Source organism: Macaca nemestrina, chromosome 11 (genome assembly GCF_043159975.1).
Source record: "Macaca nemestrina isolate mMacNem1 chromosome 11, mMacNem.hap1, whole genome shotgun sequence".
Lineage (NCBI taxonomy): Eukaryota > Metazoa > Chordata > Mammalia > Primates > Cercopithecidae > Macaca > Macaca nemestrina.
In genome coordinates this window covers 99,168,346-99,187,614 of record NC_092135.1, presented here as the reverse complement: position 1 = coordinate 99,187,614, position 19,269 = coordinate 99,168,346, and the positions used below count along the sequence as shown (strand labels likewise).

The 19,269-nt window shown below is 44.7% G+C and overlaps 1 protein-coding gene across 7 annotated transcripts in view; it reads right to left on the bottom strand.

Annotated features, from left to right (window-relative positions):
* LOC105468105 (caspase 8) overlaps window positions 1-19,269 on the bottom strand; it is a 59,620-nt gene that overhangs the window by 11,476 nt on the left and 28,875 nt on the right. For 2 of the 7 annotated variants that reach the window (XM_071073178.1, XM_071073177.1), the window contains exons 3-5: window positions 6,424-6,754; window positions 1,270-1,375; window positions 31-169 (exon numbers count right to left, since the gene is read on the bottom strand). In XM_071073178.1, the coding sequence (XP_070929279.1) occupies window positions 31-169; window positions 1,270-1,375; window positions 6,424-6,728 (550 nt within the window). In that variant the 5' untranslated portion in view covers window positions 6,729-6,754. Of the gene's footprint in view, window positions 1-30; window positions 170-1,269; window positions 1,376-6,423; window positions 6,755-12,823; window positions 12,943-15,049; window positions 15,208-19,269 lie in introns of those variants that run through there. The other 5 variants (XM_071073176.1, XR_011609982.1, XM_071073179.1 and 2 more) reach the window with 5 other exon arrangements.

The following is a 19,269-nucleotide window of genomic DNA, read 5'->3' as shown; positions in this document are numbered from 1 at the left end:
GCCAATTCCCGGCTGTCAGGTCGTTTCTACCTCTGCTGAATTCTTCATAGTCATTGATTATCTTCAGCAGGCTCTTGTTGACTTGGGCACAGACTCTCTTCAGGATGTCCAACTTGCCTTCTCCCAGGATGACCCTCTTCTCCATCTCTACGAAAATATCCAGCAGGTTCTAAGAGGAAGAGAAATAAAGTTGGGAATCTGGATTGAGCCCTACTGGTTTTTAGATTAGATTTTTTTTTTTTTTTAACTTCCACTTTCTCCAACCAAGGACCTGCCCTTGCTTCCCAAGTTTCTGACAGCTTCTGCTGGTCTCTCACAGCCAGCAGGCTACTAGGGAAGCGATTCCATGTTTTCTGGCCCAGAAAGACAGAAATGAGAGGATAAAGGAGAAGCCATGTCAGATGTCACCCAGTCCCCAGGGCCTGTGCTCAAATCTCCTGCGAATGCATTACTTGAGGACTGTAAAACAGCCTGAGCAGCCCAGTCACCATGGTGATGCCCTGGGGACGGCCTCACCCCCAGCATTGCCTCTCCAGACCTGAGTACATACAGACACACAGACACATACATACACACATGCACATACACACACAGATACACACAACACACACAGACTATACTCAGTGATACACACATAGAGGCATAAATACAATACACACTACACAACACACACACAGACACATACCACAAGAGAACACACACACACAGACACAGAGATACACAGACACACATACCACTTATACAGAGACACACGGAGATACACATATCACACACAAATACAGACACACACTGTACACAGAGAAAGGCACGCACAGACACAGAGATGCACATACAACACACAGACATGCAAAACACACACAGAGACACACAACACACAGAGACACAAAACACAGACACACCACACACAAACACAATATACACACAGAGTTCCAGGTCCCAGGTCGTTTCGGGGACTGCGGAAGTGGAGGAAATGCCTCAGACTCCCCGCTGTCTTTCCCAGCTCTGCCGGGTCTCAGGCTGGGCTGCATCTGCACAACCAGCCTCCTTCTCCCGGCCCCTGACTCCGCCTTGCTCCCGGTAATTAACATGAGCAGCACTTCAGTATAGAGGAATCACATCTGTAACACTCGTGCTGACAACTTTCTTCTTCTGGTCAAAAAGTGAGAATCCAGGTTGCTTTTACCAAAATACCCCCTCTCTTTGGTCTCAGAAATGCCCCCTGGCTAACCAAGTCTCACGACTAAATCTCAGTAAGATACCAGGTCTTACCATGTCATCATCCAGTTTGCATTTGGAGATCTCCTCTTGCAGAAGAAACTTAAAAGACCTCAATTCTGATCTGCCCACCTCTTCTGAAATCTGATAGAGCATGACCCTGTGGTGGGAAATGGAGACACTTTAGAAACCTTTTCCCAAATAATTTCCCATTTGATATATGGAGTGACAGTGGGCTTGATTCCAAAGGCCTCCCTTCCACGTGAAGCCAGTTAACGGCGTGGTTTATGAGTTGAGTCCTTGGAAAGAGGTTGTGACACAGAAGTCTGCTGGCTCTTCCCCGACTTTCCCACCCTTAACAATTTAAAGTTCTATCAACTTTTCTTTCAGTTTATTTCAGTTAAGTAAATCTTGCTTTTTTTTTTTTCCTATAAAATCAAGATTTTGTTGCAATAGCAAAAAGCTTTGCCTTTTGGAAATTATGCTTTTCAAAATGCACAGTGGCTCATGACTTTCCTAATCAAAACCGGTCAGTATTCTCCCAGTCATTATCTTCAGTAAGAAGGTCAAGCATTTGGTTCTGGAATACAAAGTCTCTGAATACATCGCCATCACAGACCAGACTGCAAACACTAAAGGACCTGAAGCCCCAAACACACCCAGCTGCCCTGCCCTCACCCCTTTCCGCCGTGCCCCTACACCCCGTCCCTTGTCTATCTGCAGACGCCCATCCACGAACAATCAGCTCAAGTATTGCCTGGGCATCCGCAAAGCTGCATTCACTCCACTACGACTTAGGAACCCCAAAAGGATAACACACATAATTGTCTGTTGGCCTGGTGCAGTGGTTCATGCCTCTAATTCCAGCGCATTAGGAGGCCAAGGCAGGAGGAGGATCACTTGAGCCCAGGGGTTTGAGACCAGCCTGGGCAACATAGCAAGACCCCCTCTCTACCAAAAATATTTAAAAATTAGCCGGGTGTGGTGGCATGCACCTGTGGTCCCAGCTACTCCAGAGGCTGAGGTGAGAGGATCATTTGAGCCCAGGAGGTTGAGGCTGCAGTGAGCTGTGATCATGCCATCACACTAAAAATAAAAACAAAAAATAATTGTCTGTTTAGAAACTGTTCAAGTCCCCTAATGGCCAGGTCTGTACCCTTTTTATTTTCATAAACCCAGAGGGTTATGAGGTGCAATGTTTGCATGCAGAGGACCCCGGCTATTGGTGTTGGAGCCTTGATTCCACCATCTTTGAGTAGCATTAACTTCAGACATGTTACACATTTTTTCCTCGCCCATAGACTGAAGATAATTATCCATAACCACATCATAGGAGGGTGTCGAGGGTTACACAAATAAGTTTATGTGAAGCACTTAAACCAATCTTTGGCAACACACTAAGTGTTCAATGAGTGATAGGTATTACTATTTCCTAATCTATGCCTATCACATGTATGTGATAGGCACATTTAGGCTGGGACATTTAGGCTCTTGGAATATGCTTGCCAAATAGGTGAACACAAGAATGTTTTAGAAGTCAGCAAACCTTTCAACACTATGGTGTAAAGGAAAATAATTTTAATACAAAACATGTTGACTTGAAAATTTAATTAGAAAATTAAAATTCTGAAAATAAAAATGGCATAGAAACAGAAATTACTCAGTATTACCATCTACCTTATCCTCCTTCTCGTGGACTCTCTACCCTAAAAGGGTTTATCTAAAGCTTTCGGTTTGGCCAAAATTGGATCTAATCCAAAAAGCTATTCTGACTCTTTCGCCTTTATTACAAGGTATTTACTCTTTTGCTTTCCTCATTATTGAAGCCTACAGGCTTTCTTGTACCATCATTGTTTAATAATGAACCTGAATAGTTTATAAGATACTTATTTTATAGGTAGCAATTATAACTGGAAAATAAAATGTCTAGTGTTTTCTTATAATGGTAAGTGGCCACCCTAGCATATTTATTAGCTCCTGGCTAGTATTCAATGATAATGAACAAGCAGTAAGTCAGGATTGCACTGACCCTTTTATCTCTAAGCCAATACATGAAAGATTTTAACAGACAGATCCTGCCTTATTAGTAGATGATCAATCCTCCACCAGAAAGGTACAGACTATGTCTGGCACTGGGTGTTTGCTTCAGCCCAGCTCATGCGGCAGAAGTGGAACCTTCAAAGGACCAAGATGTTGGGCACAGGATGAGACCCCCTTGGCTTTCCTAGTTCTGGGGCTGTGGGTTTTTAGGACTAACTGGTGCCTTAATGAATAAGTTCCTTATAAAGACTTCACAATTCTAGTAAACCAGAGCTATCTAGTGTACTGGTTGAATAGTGTTCTCCCTTCTTCCTCAAAATTCATGTCTAACTGGAATATGAGAATGTGACCTTATTTGGACACAGGACATTTGCAGATAAAATTTCATTAAGATGAGGTCACGCTGGCCAGGCGCAGTTGCTCACGCCTGTAATCCCAGAACTTGGGAGGCCGAGGTGGGCAGATCGCATAAGCCCAGGAGTTCAAGACTAGCCTGGGCAACATTTCGAAACCCCATCTCTACAAAAAATACAAAAATCAGCCAGACATGGTGGCGGGTGCCTGTAGTCTCAGCTACTTGGGAGGCTGAGGTGGGAAGATTGCTTGAACCCAGGAGGCAGAGGTTGCAGTGAGCCAAGATCGTGCCACTGCACTCCAGCTTGGGTGATGTAGTGAGACACTGTCTCACACACACGTACAAAAAGATAAGGCCACATTGGATTAGGGTGGGCCCTAATTCCTAATCCAGTGACTGTCTCCTTATAAGAAGGAGATTTAGACACAGAGAAGGGAACATAGGCAGAGACTGCTGTGCTGCATGTACAAACAGGGAGCACCGAGGATTCCTGCACCCACCAGAAGCAGGGAAAGGTGTGAAACAGATTCTTCCTTGGAGCCTCTTAAAAGGAACCAACCCTGTTGACATCTTGATTTCTGACTTAGGCCTCCAGAACTATGAGAATAAATTTTAAAAACTGTTTTAAACGTGCTAGTTTGTGTTACTTTGCTACCGCAGCCCTAGGAAACTTACACACCCAGAATATCTCTTTTTTTTGTTTTTTTGCTTTGTTTTGTTTTTTGTTTTTTTTTTTGTTTTTTTTTTTTTTGAGACTGAGTCTGGCTCTGTCGCCCAGGCTGGAGTGCAGTGGCCGCATCTCAGCTCACTGCAAGCTCCGCCTCCCGGGTTCACGCCATTCTCCTGCCTCAGCCTCCCGAGTAGCTGGGACCACAGGCGCCCGCCACTTCGCCCGGCTAGTTTTTTGTATTTTTTAGTAGAGACAGGGTTTCACCATGTTAGCCAGGATAGTCTCGATCTCCTGACCTCGTGATCCGCCCGTCTCGGCCTCCCAAAGTGCTGGGATTACAGGCTTGAGCCACCGCGCCCGGCCTGTTTTGTTTTTTTTTGAGACAGAGTTTCACTCTTGTTGCCCAGGCTGGAGTGCAATGGCACGATCTCAGCTCACTGCAACCTCTGCCTCCTGGATTCAAGTGATTCTCCTGCCTCAGCCCCCCAAGTAGCTGGGATTACAGGCGTGAGCCACCATACCCAACTAATTTTTGTATTTTTAGTAGAGATAGGGTTTCACCATGTTGGCCAGGCTAGTCTTGAACTCCTGACCTCAGGTGATCCACTCGCCTCAGCCTCCCAAAGTGCTGGGATTACAGGCATGAGCCACCTTGCCTGGCCCAGAATATCTCTTTTGTCATTTAAAATCAAAATAGTCAAGCCTTGGCTGGGCGCGGTGGCTCACGCCTATAATTCCAGCACTTTGAGAGGTCAAGACAGGTGGATGACAAAGTCAGGAGTTTGAGACCAGCCTGGCCAACATGGTGAAACTCCGTCTCTGCTAAAAATACAAAAATTAGCTGGGCATGGTGGCACGCACTTGTAATCCCAGCTACTCAGGAGGCTGAGGCAGGAGAATCACTTGAACCCTGGAGGTAGAGGTTGCAGTGAGCCGAGATCATGCCACTGCACTCTAGCCTGGGTGACGGAGCGAGACTCCATCTCAAAAACAAAACAAAACAAAAAGTAGTCAAGCCTCAAAACAAAAAACAGTCTCTGAGAATAGAAAGACCAGGGCGTTCATGGGCTGGGCCATCAGAGGGCAGCAGCTGTCAGCCCTGGCTGTGAACCCTTTCCATCTCACATGCCATAGTTATCGACAAGCAAACAGAGACAATGAAATGGGCCCAGAGCGAAAGCTTCAGTAGAAGCTTCCTGAAAGCAAAGCTAAAATTGGTTTAAGTAGTGTCCGATAATAGGAGATGTTGAAAGAGAGTAGGTGACAATGTGTTTCTGTTTTTAAAGTCTTGTCACAGCATCATGAAGTTGTAACTGAATGGGGTTTCTCTCTCACACCTTTGGTTACCCACTCTCCCTAGGGTGGGGAGAAGCTGAGTTGTACAGCCTTTGGCAAGATGACCCAAGGTGCCACTGTCGTCCTATAAAGCTTAGAATTGTCATACAGCCAGGCTCACAGGAGCTGGACAGCCTTGGTGGGGACTGCCTAGCGGTATGTGCCAGGCCAGCGGCTTACAGCTCTGTAATGAACTTTGTCATTCGAGTCTTTAAGTGTGGCAAAAAACCCTTAAATCTCATTGAAAATTTCCATAGCCATCCACAAGCAGATGGGAGGGGGATTTCAAGGTGGGAAGCCGTGATGCTTTACTCAATGTATGGACAAAGTAAGCACACAATCTGGATATCAAGAGGCACCAAGATAAGAGAGGAAAAAAATGAGAACATTTAGAAAAACTCTATTATAACTTCAGCATACCTCTAAGTAATGTTTCACTTTGAAAAATAAATTTGTATTTTATGGTCTTAGCATTTTTACAGAATTATACATAAGGCCCCTAAATTTCTTAATCTAGCTCCAGTGGGACATCTTCCCAAAGCCTCCCAAGTGATACTGAATGTGGTTTCTCTCTCACGCCTTTGTTTACCCACTCTCTCTAGGGTGGGGAGAAGCTAAGTTTTAGAGCCTTTTGCAGGACCACCCAAGGCACCACTGTCTGTCTGTAGAAGCTTAGAATTGTAGCATAGCTGGGCTCCCAGGCTCCATAGGCAGGGTACCACAAAGACAAGCCCCAGTCAGCCCTGCCCACAGAAGTTGTCCATTCAACCCACACCTCCCAGTCCCCACACTGGGAGTTTCTACCCACCTGTAGGCAGAAATCTGAGCCCTGCCTGGTGCCTGAAGTTCCCTTTCCATCTCCTCCTTTCTAGTGTTTAGGTAAGTAGTGAGCAAATCCAGTCTATTAATTCGGAAGAGCAGCTCCTTCAGGAAGGACAGATTGTTTTCCTCCAACATTCTCTTTTCCTGGAGTCTCTGGAATAACATCAAGGCATCTTTGATGGGTTCTTGCTTCCTTTGTGGGATGCAGTCCAGGCTCAGGAACTTGAGGGAGGCCAGCTCTTCACTGTCCAGTTGTTCCCCAATATCATAAAGATTTCTGTTGAAGTCCATCTCTTCAAAAGGCAGCAGAATATAATCTAAGTCAAAATATAATGGTATGTTCAGATAAGGAAGAAAAGTGCCATTTGCTGGCTTGTTCATCAAAGGCTACTGCATCTACTAGATACTGGTCATTGTGCTGTGAGCACAGAAGAGAGAAAAAGAACAGCAGACAAGTTCCCTCTTACTGTTTAGGAAGGTAGATATACAAACAAGCCAATGGGCTGGGCACGGTGGCTCATGCCTGTAATCGCAACACTTTGGGAGGCCAAGGTGGGCGGATCATCTGAGATTGGGAGTTAGAGACCAGCCTGACCAACATGGAGAAAACTTATCTCTACTAAAAAAATACAAAATTAGCCAGGTATGGTGGCTCATGCCTATAATCCCAGCTACTTGGGAGGCTGGGGTAGGAGAATCGCTTGAACCCGGGAGGTGGAGATTGCAGTGAGCGGAGATCGCACCACCGCACTCCAGCCTGGGTGACAGAGCAAGACTCCGTCTCACAAAAAAACAAACAAACAAACAAACAAACAAGCCAATGGTTAGAGGGTTGTGACCAGAGTGTAGTAGGGATGTAGAGGAAGAAGCCTTAACTGAGCCTGGGAGAAGGGCTTCCTGTGGGGAAGGGGTTCTGGGGAGAATGTGAGAAAGCACAATTCTTACAGGAAACAATTAATGTAAAAGATGGAGGTAAGAACTTTCAAGTCCATTCAGGCAGGCACTAGGAGCTCAATAAAGTAACTACAAAGGGTCTGGGATGGAGAGTGATGGGACAAAGGGATGACGCTCTAGCCAGGTACCATGTCACAAAGGGGCCTCATTACCATGGGGCAAGCGGTTTAGGCTTTGTCCTGGAGGTGATGAGGAACTAAGAAAGGACTGTGAAAATGGGAATGATGTCACCCAGTTGGGATTAACATTTAAAGTGCAAAGGATAGACTGGAAGACTTGGAGGCAGAGGAGGGGACCTACTGGGACCTATTAGGAGGAGGCATTTCAGTGCTGGAGGGCGGGAGTGATGGGGTCTGATTGAAACAACAGTGGAAGGAGGACATGGGGCAGCGAGGTCCCCGAAGGGCCCAAGGACCAGTGCCTACAGTTGGTCAGGAACTCAAGACTGGAAACTGAACCAGTCACCCCGACAGCCCTTTCAACCTACACAGTCTCTAAGTCAGGTTATGTGGTATTTTCACACAATGTTTCTAAAGGAGAGGGCCGTGTTTCAGCAAACTCCAGATAATTATCATGCCAGCGACCTGACATTAGGGGTTTTCCCTTGAGCCCCAGGCTCCACCACCTTCCCTGCTCTGACGGCCCCTGTCCATAGTAAAAAAAAAAAAACAAAAAAAAACCCTCGGAGTGGTGTTTGTGCTCCATTCTTCATAGGAACAAGACTGAGGCATGGCTCCCCTAACAAGGGCGACAGTCACTGTGGGGGAGGGCAGCAGTGCTGTGGTTAAGAGCTTAGATCAAGCCCGGCTGTGACGCTGGCACTTCCTCAAGGTGTCAGAATTTCCAATAGATACTGCTGGTACATGTCAATTGTTGCTCTAGGCACTGGGAATGCAGTAAAATAAACCAACGTGGCCCAGGAGTTCAGGTCTACCCTGGGCAAGACCCCAGGTAGCAAGACCCCAACTCTTAAAAAAAAAAAAAAAAAGAGCAAAAGCAAAACCAAAACAAAACAAAAAAACAGGTGGGTCATTTAGCCATCTCCGTCAAAATATAAAATTCACACCAACTTTGGCCCACAATTTAACTTCCAAGAGTTCTTCCTACATTCACTTAGACATAAGTATACTCAAAACCATATACAAGGCGATTCATGGTAGCATTCCTTGAAATAACAAAAGAGCAGAAACAACTGTTTATCAGTATTAGAAGATTTAGGTAAGCTATTAATCATATTCCAGGGAACTCTATTTGGCTACTAGAGAGAATAGGAAGATCAGTGTGGTTGAGCATGTGTGACCTACATAATGTATTGATCAGTACATATTTTGTGTATTCACAGAAGAGCTCTAACAAAAAACACACAGGAAGTTCCTTCAGTAATGTTAAAGAAAAGCAGAATGACATACAGACGTGGCCGTGCAGTGTGGGAAGGCCGATGGGTGGAGGTGACAGTGAGAGTTGCTTTACTTCCCATACCTTGCTGCATAGTTTGTACTGTTTGAATTTTTACCATGTACATGTATTACTTATTCCAAAAATATACCTAGTTAAAATCTTTTGGCCGGGCACGGTGGCTCAAGCCTGTAATCCCAGCACTTTGGGAGGCCGAGACGGGTGGATCACGAGGTCAGCAGATCGAGACCATCCTGGCTAACACAGTGAAACCCCGTCTCTACTAAAAAATACAAAAAAACTAGCCGGGCGAGGTGGCGGGCGCCTGTAGTCCCAGCTACTCGGGAGGCTGAGGCAGGAGAATGGCCTGAACCCGGGAGGCGGAGCTTGCAGTGAGCTGAGATCCGGCCACTGCACTCCAGCAAGGGGGATAGAGTGAGACTCCGTCTCAAAAAAAAAAAAAAAAAAATCTTTAAAGATCCATTCTTATTTATATGCTGGAAAAGATCTAAACTAGATCTAACCCTGTTTAATGCCCTTAGTTCAACTGTCTTTAAAATTTTTAATGCATTCTAACCTCTATTGAAATCTCATCTTACAGAATAAAACCAGTCAAAGAATCAAATGAAAGCAGGACTTCCTTTCCCCCGTCCCTCAATTATTTTTTTCTGAGGATAAAAACACTTAGTGTAGTCATTTTAGAAAATACAGAAAAGATAAAAAGGAAAATTAAAATTATGTATAATTCCACCATCCAAAGATAAATGCCCAATAATATTTTACTCTTTCCTACCAAATATTTTATGCATACACATTTTTCCTTATATTTGAACACATCATATTTCTGTAGTATAAGTGGATTTTTCCACTGATAGGTACATCTCATATTGTAAGTACTTTCCTGATGTCTTTAGTTTTTCTTCTACAGCATGGGTTTTAATATCTGTAAAGCATTTAATCTTAGAGATGGGTGACAATTTACATAGCCAGTTTCTGATTACATTTAGGATGACCTCGAAATGCAAATCTTTAAGTATACCTCTAATTATTTTCTTAGAATAATTTCCTAAAAGTAGTAGTATTGGGTCAAAAGGAATAAACCTTTTTGAGTCTCTTGTTACATATTCAATAGCATTTTCTGACAGTATATAATAAAAATCAATACAATCCAAGGCTGAGATGACATGAATTTGGATATAATAAGATTGGCGCATAGCTCCGTCCTCCATAGCCACCTCATCTCACTCATTTCATTACCTCTCCAACAACGTGGCAATGCTTTTTAAGTGGTTTCCCCATCCAATCATAACTGATATTTAGAAGGGAAAGTGCTGGCCGGGCGCGGTGGCTCAAGCCTGTAATCCCAGCACTTTGGGAGGCCGAGACGGGCGGATCACGAGGCCAGGAGATCGAGAGACGATCCCGGCTAACACGGTGAAACCCCGTCTCTACTAAAAAATACAAAAAAACTAGCCGGGCGAGGTGGCGGGCGCCTGTAGTCCCAGCTACTTGGGAGGCTGAGGCAGGAGAACGGCGTAAACCCGGGAGGCGGAGCTTGCAGTGAGCTGAGATCCGGCCACTGCACTCCAGCCTGGGTGACAGAGCAAGACTCCGTCTCAAAAAAAAAAAAAAGAAGGGAAAGTGCTAACATGGCTTCTTCCCTGGCCCCGGTATTCCAGGATACACTGTCGGATGATAGTCAGCCTTTTCTGTTTTTTGCTTTTTGCTTAAGTTACACATCCCTCTAGTCACGGTACCTAGAAAACAGTCACTGGCAAAGGGTTTACGACACCATTAACAACGGGCCATCCAGCACTGCGCGGGGAGAGACATCACATGGCGGTTCTTGTTTTATGGGACCTAGATGTTCTGCACTAGCTTATGGGCTAGCAGCTTTGTTAAGCTAGTATTTTTAAAATAATGTACTTGTCTTTTTGGTTCCTAAAAATAGTAAAAGTAACACTTGTTTCATAGAGAAAGTACAAAGAAGTATAAAAAGAAAATAAAAATTACTTTAAAACTTGCCATTTGGAAGTAATTCTTTGGTCACATTTTGTGTGACCAATTTTTTTCCACATGTATTTATAACATATGTAAATTTGAATATTTTGCCATGTAATACATATATTTTATATAATCTCTGCTAAATAGTAAATGTATATTATAAGTCTATTTGTATTACATAAGTATAATTATTTTATATATTTATGCCCCAAAATATTTAAATATAAATATGTATTTATAATAATCATATAAATAAATGATATATAAATGTTTATAACCTATATATCCACATAAACATAAAAATATTTTTTAACCTCATTTCACTAAAAGCCTCTGAAGAAACTACCATTATTGTCCCCATTTTTCTGTTGTGAAAAATCACGGCTCGGAAATAAGCTAGTAAGAGAGAGAGCCGCAGCCAGATTTAAGTATCTCACTCAAGGGCTTCAAAGACAGATCGCAAAGATTTAGACGCCATTCTACTTGCAGCTGGAAGGCGGTGAAAGAATCTCATGAAGAAAAACATAAAATCATAACATTTTTGGAGAATAACATTTCAAAAATATATATAACAACAAAACCACAAAAACAGAAGTTCTTAACAAATCCACTATAGGAGAGAGGGGGTCAGAGCCTCACAAAGGAAGTGCTAGAATCTAGGCCCCAGCATCTCATTCCAGAGTCCCATTCTACCACTGTATTACATGCCACAATTAAACTGCAAATACATTCCATCTCATCACAATCACTCCAGTAATATTCTAGCAGCGTCCTAGCTCTTGCAGTGATAACTACCCCGCAGGTAGGGAAAAAGCAAAACACGCATTCACTGTCAGAAACAGAAACCTGCATCTCATCCGAAGCTTGAGAGAACCTGAAAGCCACTCGCTCTCAGGCCCAAACCCCTAACCAGGAGGTAGTATTGCCACTCCTTCGGGTCCAGGCTGCCTGCCTCACACTGTGGGCTGCCCCCGAACCTAACAGACATCCATTCTGCATGCACATGGTGTCCATAACAGGGCACTGCAGCCACGGCGTTCTAACAACCCAGCAAAGGTGTCCGAACCTCAACAAAACACATAATCCCATCATTGTCAAACAGAATGAAACTTGCAACTTCACCCGTAAATGCTTAACCCCACAAGTGCAGGTCTCCGATTTTGTCCATCTAGTCTTCCCATTATATTGTTTTTTGAACTGTTCTGTATCTTTTTAATTTCTCTTTCTTTTCTCTTTTTTTTTTTTTTTTTTTTGAGACGTAGTTTTGCTCTTGTTGCCCAGGCTGGAGTGCAATGGCACAATCTCGGCTCACCACAACTTCTGTCTCCCAGGTTCAAGCAATTCTCCTGCCTCAGCCTCCCGAGTAGCTGGGATTACAGGCCTGCGCCACCATATCCGGCTAATTTTGTATTTTTAGTAGAGACAGGGTTTCTCCATGTTGGTCAGGCTAGTCTCAAACTCCTGACCTCAGGTGATTCACCCGCCTCGGCCTCCCAAAGTGCTAGGATTACAGGTGTGAGCCACTGCGCCCAGCCTTTTTAAATTTCTTTAAAACATAAATAATTGAATTAGTAGGACCACATGGGTGTGTGTATGTGTATGTGTGTGTGTGTTTATGTTGGCAAATGTGTATGTTGGTGGGTATGTGTGTTGGTGGGAGGATAGCTGTAGCAGCAAAGTTAGTTGAGATTTAAATTTTGGCTTCTACTCTTTGTTTCACAAATTTAGCTGGGATCAGGATGAAGCCTTTATACAAGTAGGTAAATGGCAGCATTTCAGAAACTCCTAGCACTTAATCAGTCTAAGCCAGACTGGCCTCAAGATCTGGAAACTGCACGGCCCTCGGCAAGGCTCTCAGAGGGACTGCTACCTCTTCCACTAACTTCATGGTTTCCCATCCACACTCACATACGAGGATCACCTCCATAGCCCCAGGGCCACCCAACCTCACTCTCAGCAGCCTAAAAAACCCCAGAATCAAAGGCCTTCTCCCAAAAGGTCCCTCTGACCTTAACAAAGGGGCAAATCCTTACCTTACTCTCACGATGGTAACACCTTTGTTACAGGCCTCTCCACTGCCATCTGAGCATCTAAGACAAGAGCAAACGTCTAATGAAGGATGAAGGGCACAGCCAGCTGTACTTCCTGTTTCGAAACTCCTAAGTCACAAACACTAGAGGGGAGGGAACGCTTACCACTTGCCCCTGAGTGAACAGAGCACCTTCTAAAGCTTCTAAAGCTGGAGGAAAAAGGCCTGATGGTCCAAGAGACTGCCTGCAGGGTGGAGCGGGGCATCTGGCCACCTGAGCACTGGCCCCTGGCTATGATGGGCCATTTTACCTTTGGGGCCTCATTTCCACATTCCAAAATGAGGACGTTGGACTGGATTGTAACTAAGAACACTTTCATTTCATATTTAGGATTTAAAGATTTTTCTGGGTTCATCATTAAGACTTTAATTTTTTCATTCAATGAATCTTGATGGAGCACCTCAGAGAAGTCTTGAGATTGGACATCGCAGAGCCCTCATCTTGGTTCTCAGGGTGACTGTGAACGTTCAGAGCTAAAGCCCCTGGTTTAGCCAAGGAGCATCTCTGTGGCCCCAAGTCACCAGATTCCACTCTCAGCCGCCTAAAAAACTCTAAAAAAAAAAAAAAAAAAAAACTCTAAAAAAGAAAAAACTCTAAAATGAAAAACCTCTAAAAAGAAAAAAACTCTGAAATAAAAAAATTCTAAAATGAAAAAAATCTAAAAAGAAAAACCTCTAAAATGCAAAAACTCTTTGGTAAGATGGTAACCCTATCTTACCAAAGGTGATCCTTGTATATGAGTGTAGCTGGGGACACCACGAAGTCAGCCACAAGATGGGTTTACCATCTTATCAAAGAGGCAAATCCTGGGGCCCTCACCATGTTGGGCTCTAGGGACAGATCAGTAAACAAAAGATTGCCTTCATACTGAGAGTTAGACGAAATGTTTTCTGATGTTAAAAGTAGGAAAAGAAAATCAAGCACCTCTCTTCTTTGAAACTGCCTTTTGTCTTTCCCCAAATAGAATATAAGCTTTCAGAGGGCAGGGACTCATAGCTGAGAAGACTGAATGAAGTATCTGAAAAGGACTCTTCACCAGAGAGGGCTAGGTCAAGGTGGCCTGATAACATCAATGCCTGGATGGCCACAGTGGCTCATGCCTGTAATCCTAGCACTTTGGGAGGCCAAGGCGGGAGGATCCCTTGAGCGTAGGAGTTTGAGACCAGCCTGGGCAACATAGTGAGACACCATCTCTATGAAGAAAAATTTTTGAATTAGCCAGGTGTGGTGGCACACGACTGTGGTCCCAGTTAATCTGAAGGCTGAGATGGGAACATTGCTTGATCCCAAGATGTCGAGGCTGCAGTGAGCCATGATTGCACCACTGCACTCCAGCCTTGGGTGACAAAGCAAGATCTTGTCTCAAAAAATAAATAAATAAAAAAGAAATAGAAACAGAATGAGTAAAATAAAATGCCAATAGTATTAATATGCGATAATAAATGCTAACTCATGTAGTAAGTGATGTATGCGTATTATCTCCTTCAAGCCTCACAGTCACCTCTCAAGGCATTATTAATCCCATTTAACAATGAGATAACAGAGGTACAGAGGAATTACTTACTTGCCTGAGATGGCATAGTTAAAAAACAGTGTACATATACAAAAGAAAAATACATTTTGCAAAGATACAGATAAATTCACGAATCCACATCAAAACATTAGAGAATTATCTTTGGGGAGCAAGAGAGAGGGCAGGAGGGCAGGGGTGGGGGTGGAGACATAAAAGGAAACCCTTATGACACGGAAGAGGGGTAAGCGGGCTGTGCACCTCAGGGCATTGTGATTCGACAGAATAAAGAACTTAACCCTCGGCCCCAGAGCCAAATGAAAAAGAAAAAAAAGTGGATTGATAAAGTTTTCTGGACTCTCCAAACGGGTTCACAGGAGGGAGACCGTGTATCTGTATTCCAGGCAGTAGGGAAGCTGGGAGGACAAAAAGGCAGCAGAGGAAATGGAGACTGCTCAGAGTGAAAAAGTAGCAAGATCACAGGCAACGGCTCAGAGAGAAACCCCACAGGAGACCTGGCCAGGCAGCACCCAGAGTTGTCCTCAGCAGGGCAGATCCAAGCTTCTTCCCCGCCCCCACAGCCCTGTTTCTAGAGCAAGTCAAGAAACAAAAATATGTGGTTTCCTGTTGAAGAGGCCACCTCGGCAACAGGCACTCACCCGCTCCACCCTTTCCTGGCACCATCGCAGTCTCTGAGCCCCCTAACCTGCCTAACTCCACGTGCTCAGTGGGGAAGGGGGTGGGACAGGCTCCCAGGAAGAAGTTTCTTTTACTTTCAATAACCACCCTGGCTCTTCTGCCTCCCTCCACCGCCTCACTTCCTGTTGAGTTGACTAGCAAATTCAGGAGGCTTGAAAAAAAAACACAAGAGATAAAAGGAGGAGAACCTGTGAAAACACTTCCCTCCAGCAGAAGGGCAGAACCTGGTCTCCGAGAGAAAGAGAAAACTTCACAGCAGAATGAACTGCAGGGTAAATTTTACTCCTAAAGCAGAACAGAGATGACTCACCCGAACAAGAAATGTTTCCTATTTAAAGGAACAGATGCCCAGTTTCCAACCATTCAGAAGAGGGAGGTGGCAGACATTTCATGGACATGCAAAACTAAAACCCCGAGCGCTGGACGTGCTTTATTGGAAAGCATTTATACTGACTCCATTTAGTAATCATAACCCCTGTCGGTGACAAGTAATATGCCATTCTTCCTTGCAAAGGGTCTGGGAAGAGGAAGTTTCCCTCTGCCTTGATCCAAACCTCAGCACTGAAGTCATAGACCAGCCCTCTCCTCCCTCCCTACGGACTGGGTGAAGCCACCCCTGTAGCTGAAATGTAGGTAGACTGTTCACAAAAAAAGGAGGAAGTGTTCTGACTCAGCCCTACTTGGCTCAGCCCTAAACAGAGCTAAACAGCCCTAAATAGGGCTGAGCCAGGACACTTCAGTTCCCTTCTTTGGCCATGTTCTCCAGTTTAGTTGTAACCCGTGTCTTTGTAGCATTGATCCTGGAGTGTTGGTGCTACTGAGGTCTGTTCCCCAAAGCTCTGAACCCCAGACCCTCCCTTGTTCTCTTTTTTTTTTTTTTTTTTTTTTTTTTTTGAGATGGAGTCTCAGTCTGTTGTCCGTGTAACAGTAAAGTGGTGCGGTCTTGGCTCACTGCAACCTCCACCTCCTGGGTTGAAGTGATTCTCCTGCCTCTCAGCCTCCCAAGTAGCTGGGACTACAGGCACCCACCACCACGCCTGGCTAATTTTTGTATTTTCAGTAGAGACGGGTTTTCACCATGTTGGTCAGACTGGTCTCGAACTCCTGACCTCAAGGAATTCACCCACCTTGGCCTCCCAAAGTGCTAGGATTACAGGCATGAGCCACCGTGCCCAGCCACTCCCCTGTTCTCTGCCATCCGCCTCTGTTTCCCATGTGAATTTTTTTTTCTTTTTTTTGGGATGGATTTTCGCTCTTGTTACCCAGGCTGGAGTGCAATGGCGCCATCTCGGCTCACAGCAACCTCCGCCTCCCGGGTTCAAGTGATTCTCCTGCCTCAGCCTCCTGGGTAGCTGGGATTACAGGCATGCACCACCATGCGTGGCTAATTTTGGATTTTTAGTAGAGACAGGGTTTCTCCATGTTGGTCAGGCTGGTCTCAAACTCATAACCTCAGGTGATCCACCCACCTCGGCCTCCCAAAGTTCTGGGATTACAGGTGTGAGCCACTACACCCAGCCATGAATTTTTAAAAAGGGTTTTCTGCCCTTTTGCTTGCACATCTTGTACATTTTATAACCAGAACACCAGCAGTAACATATTACCTATATGTTACACCTTGACATGAACTATCTCTAATTCTTGCAGCAATTCAGGGTATTGTTCTCCCATGTTATGGATGAAGAAACTAAGGCTCAAACAGTTCCATGGAGTCAAACTCAATCCTGCTGGGCCAAAACAGAGATTTTTCTATGACACACTAACTCCCTTTCTCCAACACTTAGGATTTGGAATGAATCATGTGGATGGAAGAGCAACAAATTTAAACTAATAGTGAACGATGAATAAAGATCAGAAGGTCCTTGGTTTCTCAGTCACCTAACAAAAAGGAGTTGGCCCAATAAAGGCACAAGCTAATACTTATCAAACCATTGGTGTATGCCAGACACAGCCACCTAAACTGGCTCATTTCTATTCCACTTCTGAACAGTTCTCAGAAGTGGATGCTATGATTGGTCCCATTTTATAGATGAGGACACTGAGGCTTAGAGAGGTGGAAAGACTTGGCCCCGCTCAGTCAGTGAGTGACAGAATGAGGTCTGTTTGTCTCTAAAACCCTGAGTAGTTAGTCACCGCCTAAACATGAATGCATAGCCATGAATCTTAATCTGACCCACCTCAGAATTCACTGCAAAATTTCTAAAAATATGAGTCTTCAAGCTCCAGCTTTGGAACTCCTACCTGAGCAAAAATGTGGGAGATAAAACAGCTGGAGCTCTTAGAATAGTGCCTGGGCCTTCCACAGTTCTCAGTAAATAGGCTGTGGGTGCAGTAGCTCACACCAGTAATCCCAGGACTCTGGAAGACCAAGGCAGGAGGATCGCCTGAGCCCAACAGATTGAGGCCAGCCTGGGCAACATAGGGAGACACCATCTCTGCAGAAAAATTTTAAAAACTAGTCAGGTATGGTGGCATGCATCTGTTGTCTCAAGCTACTCAGGAGGCTGAGGTGAGAGGATAACTTGAGTGTGGGAGGTCAAGGCTGCAGTGAGCCATGATCACGCCACTGCACTCCAGCCTGGGTGACAAAGCAAGACTCTGTCTCAAAAACAAATTAATTAATTAATTAATTAATTAAATATTCACTACCATGTTGTTTAAGCTCACAACATCTCTAAGAGGGCTACAAATTATTAGGCTTACATACAGATGATACAATTAAATACAACGTCAATTAGCTGACAAATGGCAGGGCCAATGCATGAACTCAGGAGTGTCTCACTTGAGAGTTTCTGCTCTTAGCCCCTGTACATATCCCCCGGCATGTACCCAGGTCCAGTCTAGCAGAAATGGATGAGCTGCTGGAGGCCTCTGAGGGGCAGTACTGAGAATGGGGGGAGCAGGGTGGGAGTGAGAGTCTCAGGGCTTCGACTTGTGCCATTTGTAAGGCACTGATCCTAGATTCTCCCAGTCATGTCATATATAAATATAAAAGGCCGATAAGTGAATTATGGCCAGGCACAGTGGCTTACCCCCGTAATCTCAGCGCTTGAAGAGATTGAGGTGGGCAGATCACTTGAGGCCAGGAGTTTGAGACCAGCCTTGCCAACATGGCAAAACCCCATCTCTACTAAAAATACAAAAAATTTAGTTGGGCATGGTGGCATGTGCCTGTAGTCTCAGCCACTCAAGGCACGAGTCTCACTTGAGCCCAGGAGGTTGCAGTGAGCCAAACTGACACCATTGCACTCCAGCATGGGTGACAGAGGGACACTCCATCTCAACAAAAAATAAAAATAAAAAGAGTTAATAAGTGAATTATAAACCTCAGGTTGGTTGAATCCCTATTGTGAAGCACAGAGATCATTATTACTTCATTTGCTGTAACCAACTTCTCACCCTCATCTTGAGACATGTGTCTGTGTGACTATTTATATCGGAATTAATAATGTGCATGGTCCTTAGTCCCAGGGAAGCTGAAAGATCGGAGGTGTTGCCGGAGCTGCAGGGACGTGGAGAGCTGGCTCCTGCCCAGCACAGAATGAGGACAGGTCTGCTTCGATTCAATCTCAAGTAGTTTCCACCCTCTCGAATCTCAGCTCCCACCTGAAAGCCTGGTCTTGAGACTACTGTGTCTCCTACCATGCCCACCAGCCGGCTGAAAGCAGGTTTGGACCTGTAAGTAAGTGTCCCTAAAAAAGTCAAGAAAGACCAAACCTCAGCTTAACTGCAACACACCCTTCCCATTCATCTGGATGTGACACCCTTCAAAGATAAACACTGACAGTGAAACCAAAATCCCCCGAATGTGCATGCCCTTTGTTTGTTGCCAACTTGGGAGGTTGTATACAACTAACCCATGGGCCAGGGTGGTATGGTTTCTGGATTCCATGGGGCTGCTCCCCCTTCCTTGACTCTCTGGCAGCTGGCCTTGACTACTGTCCTATACTCCTTCTCCACAGCGCCGCAAGGGAAGGGAAAACAGATTGCATTCACATGTATCTAATTCCTTTCTGGGCCTTGTAGGGAGAGGCTCAAACAGTTATCTAAGACAAAGGTTTTAGCAGTTGGGATTTTAATTTTTTCTTTTGGTATTGAAATGATCAAACGGTCATGGGCGTTTACAATTACTGACCTCAATCGGTATATTCTGCAGCTTGTTGATTGCCAATACCTACCC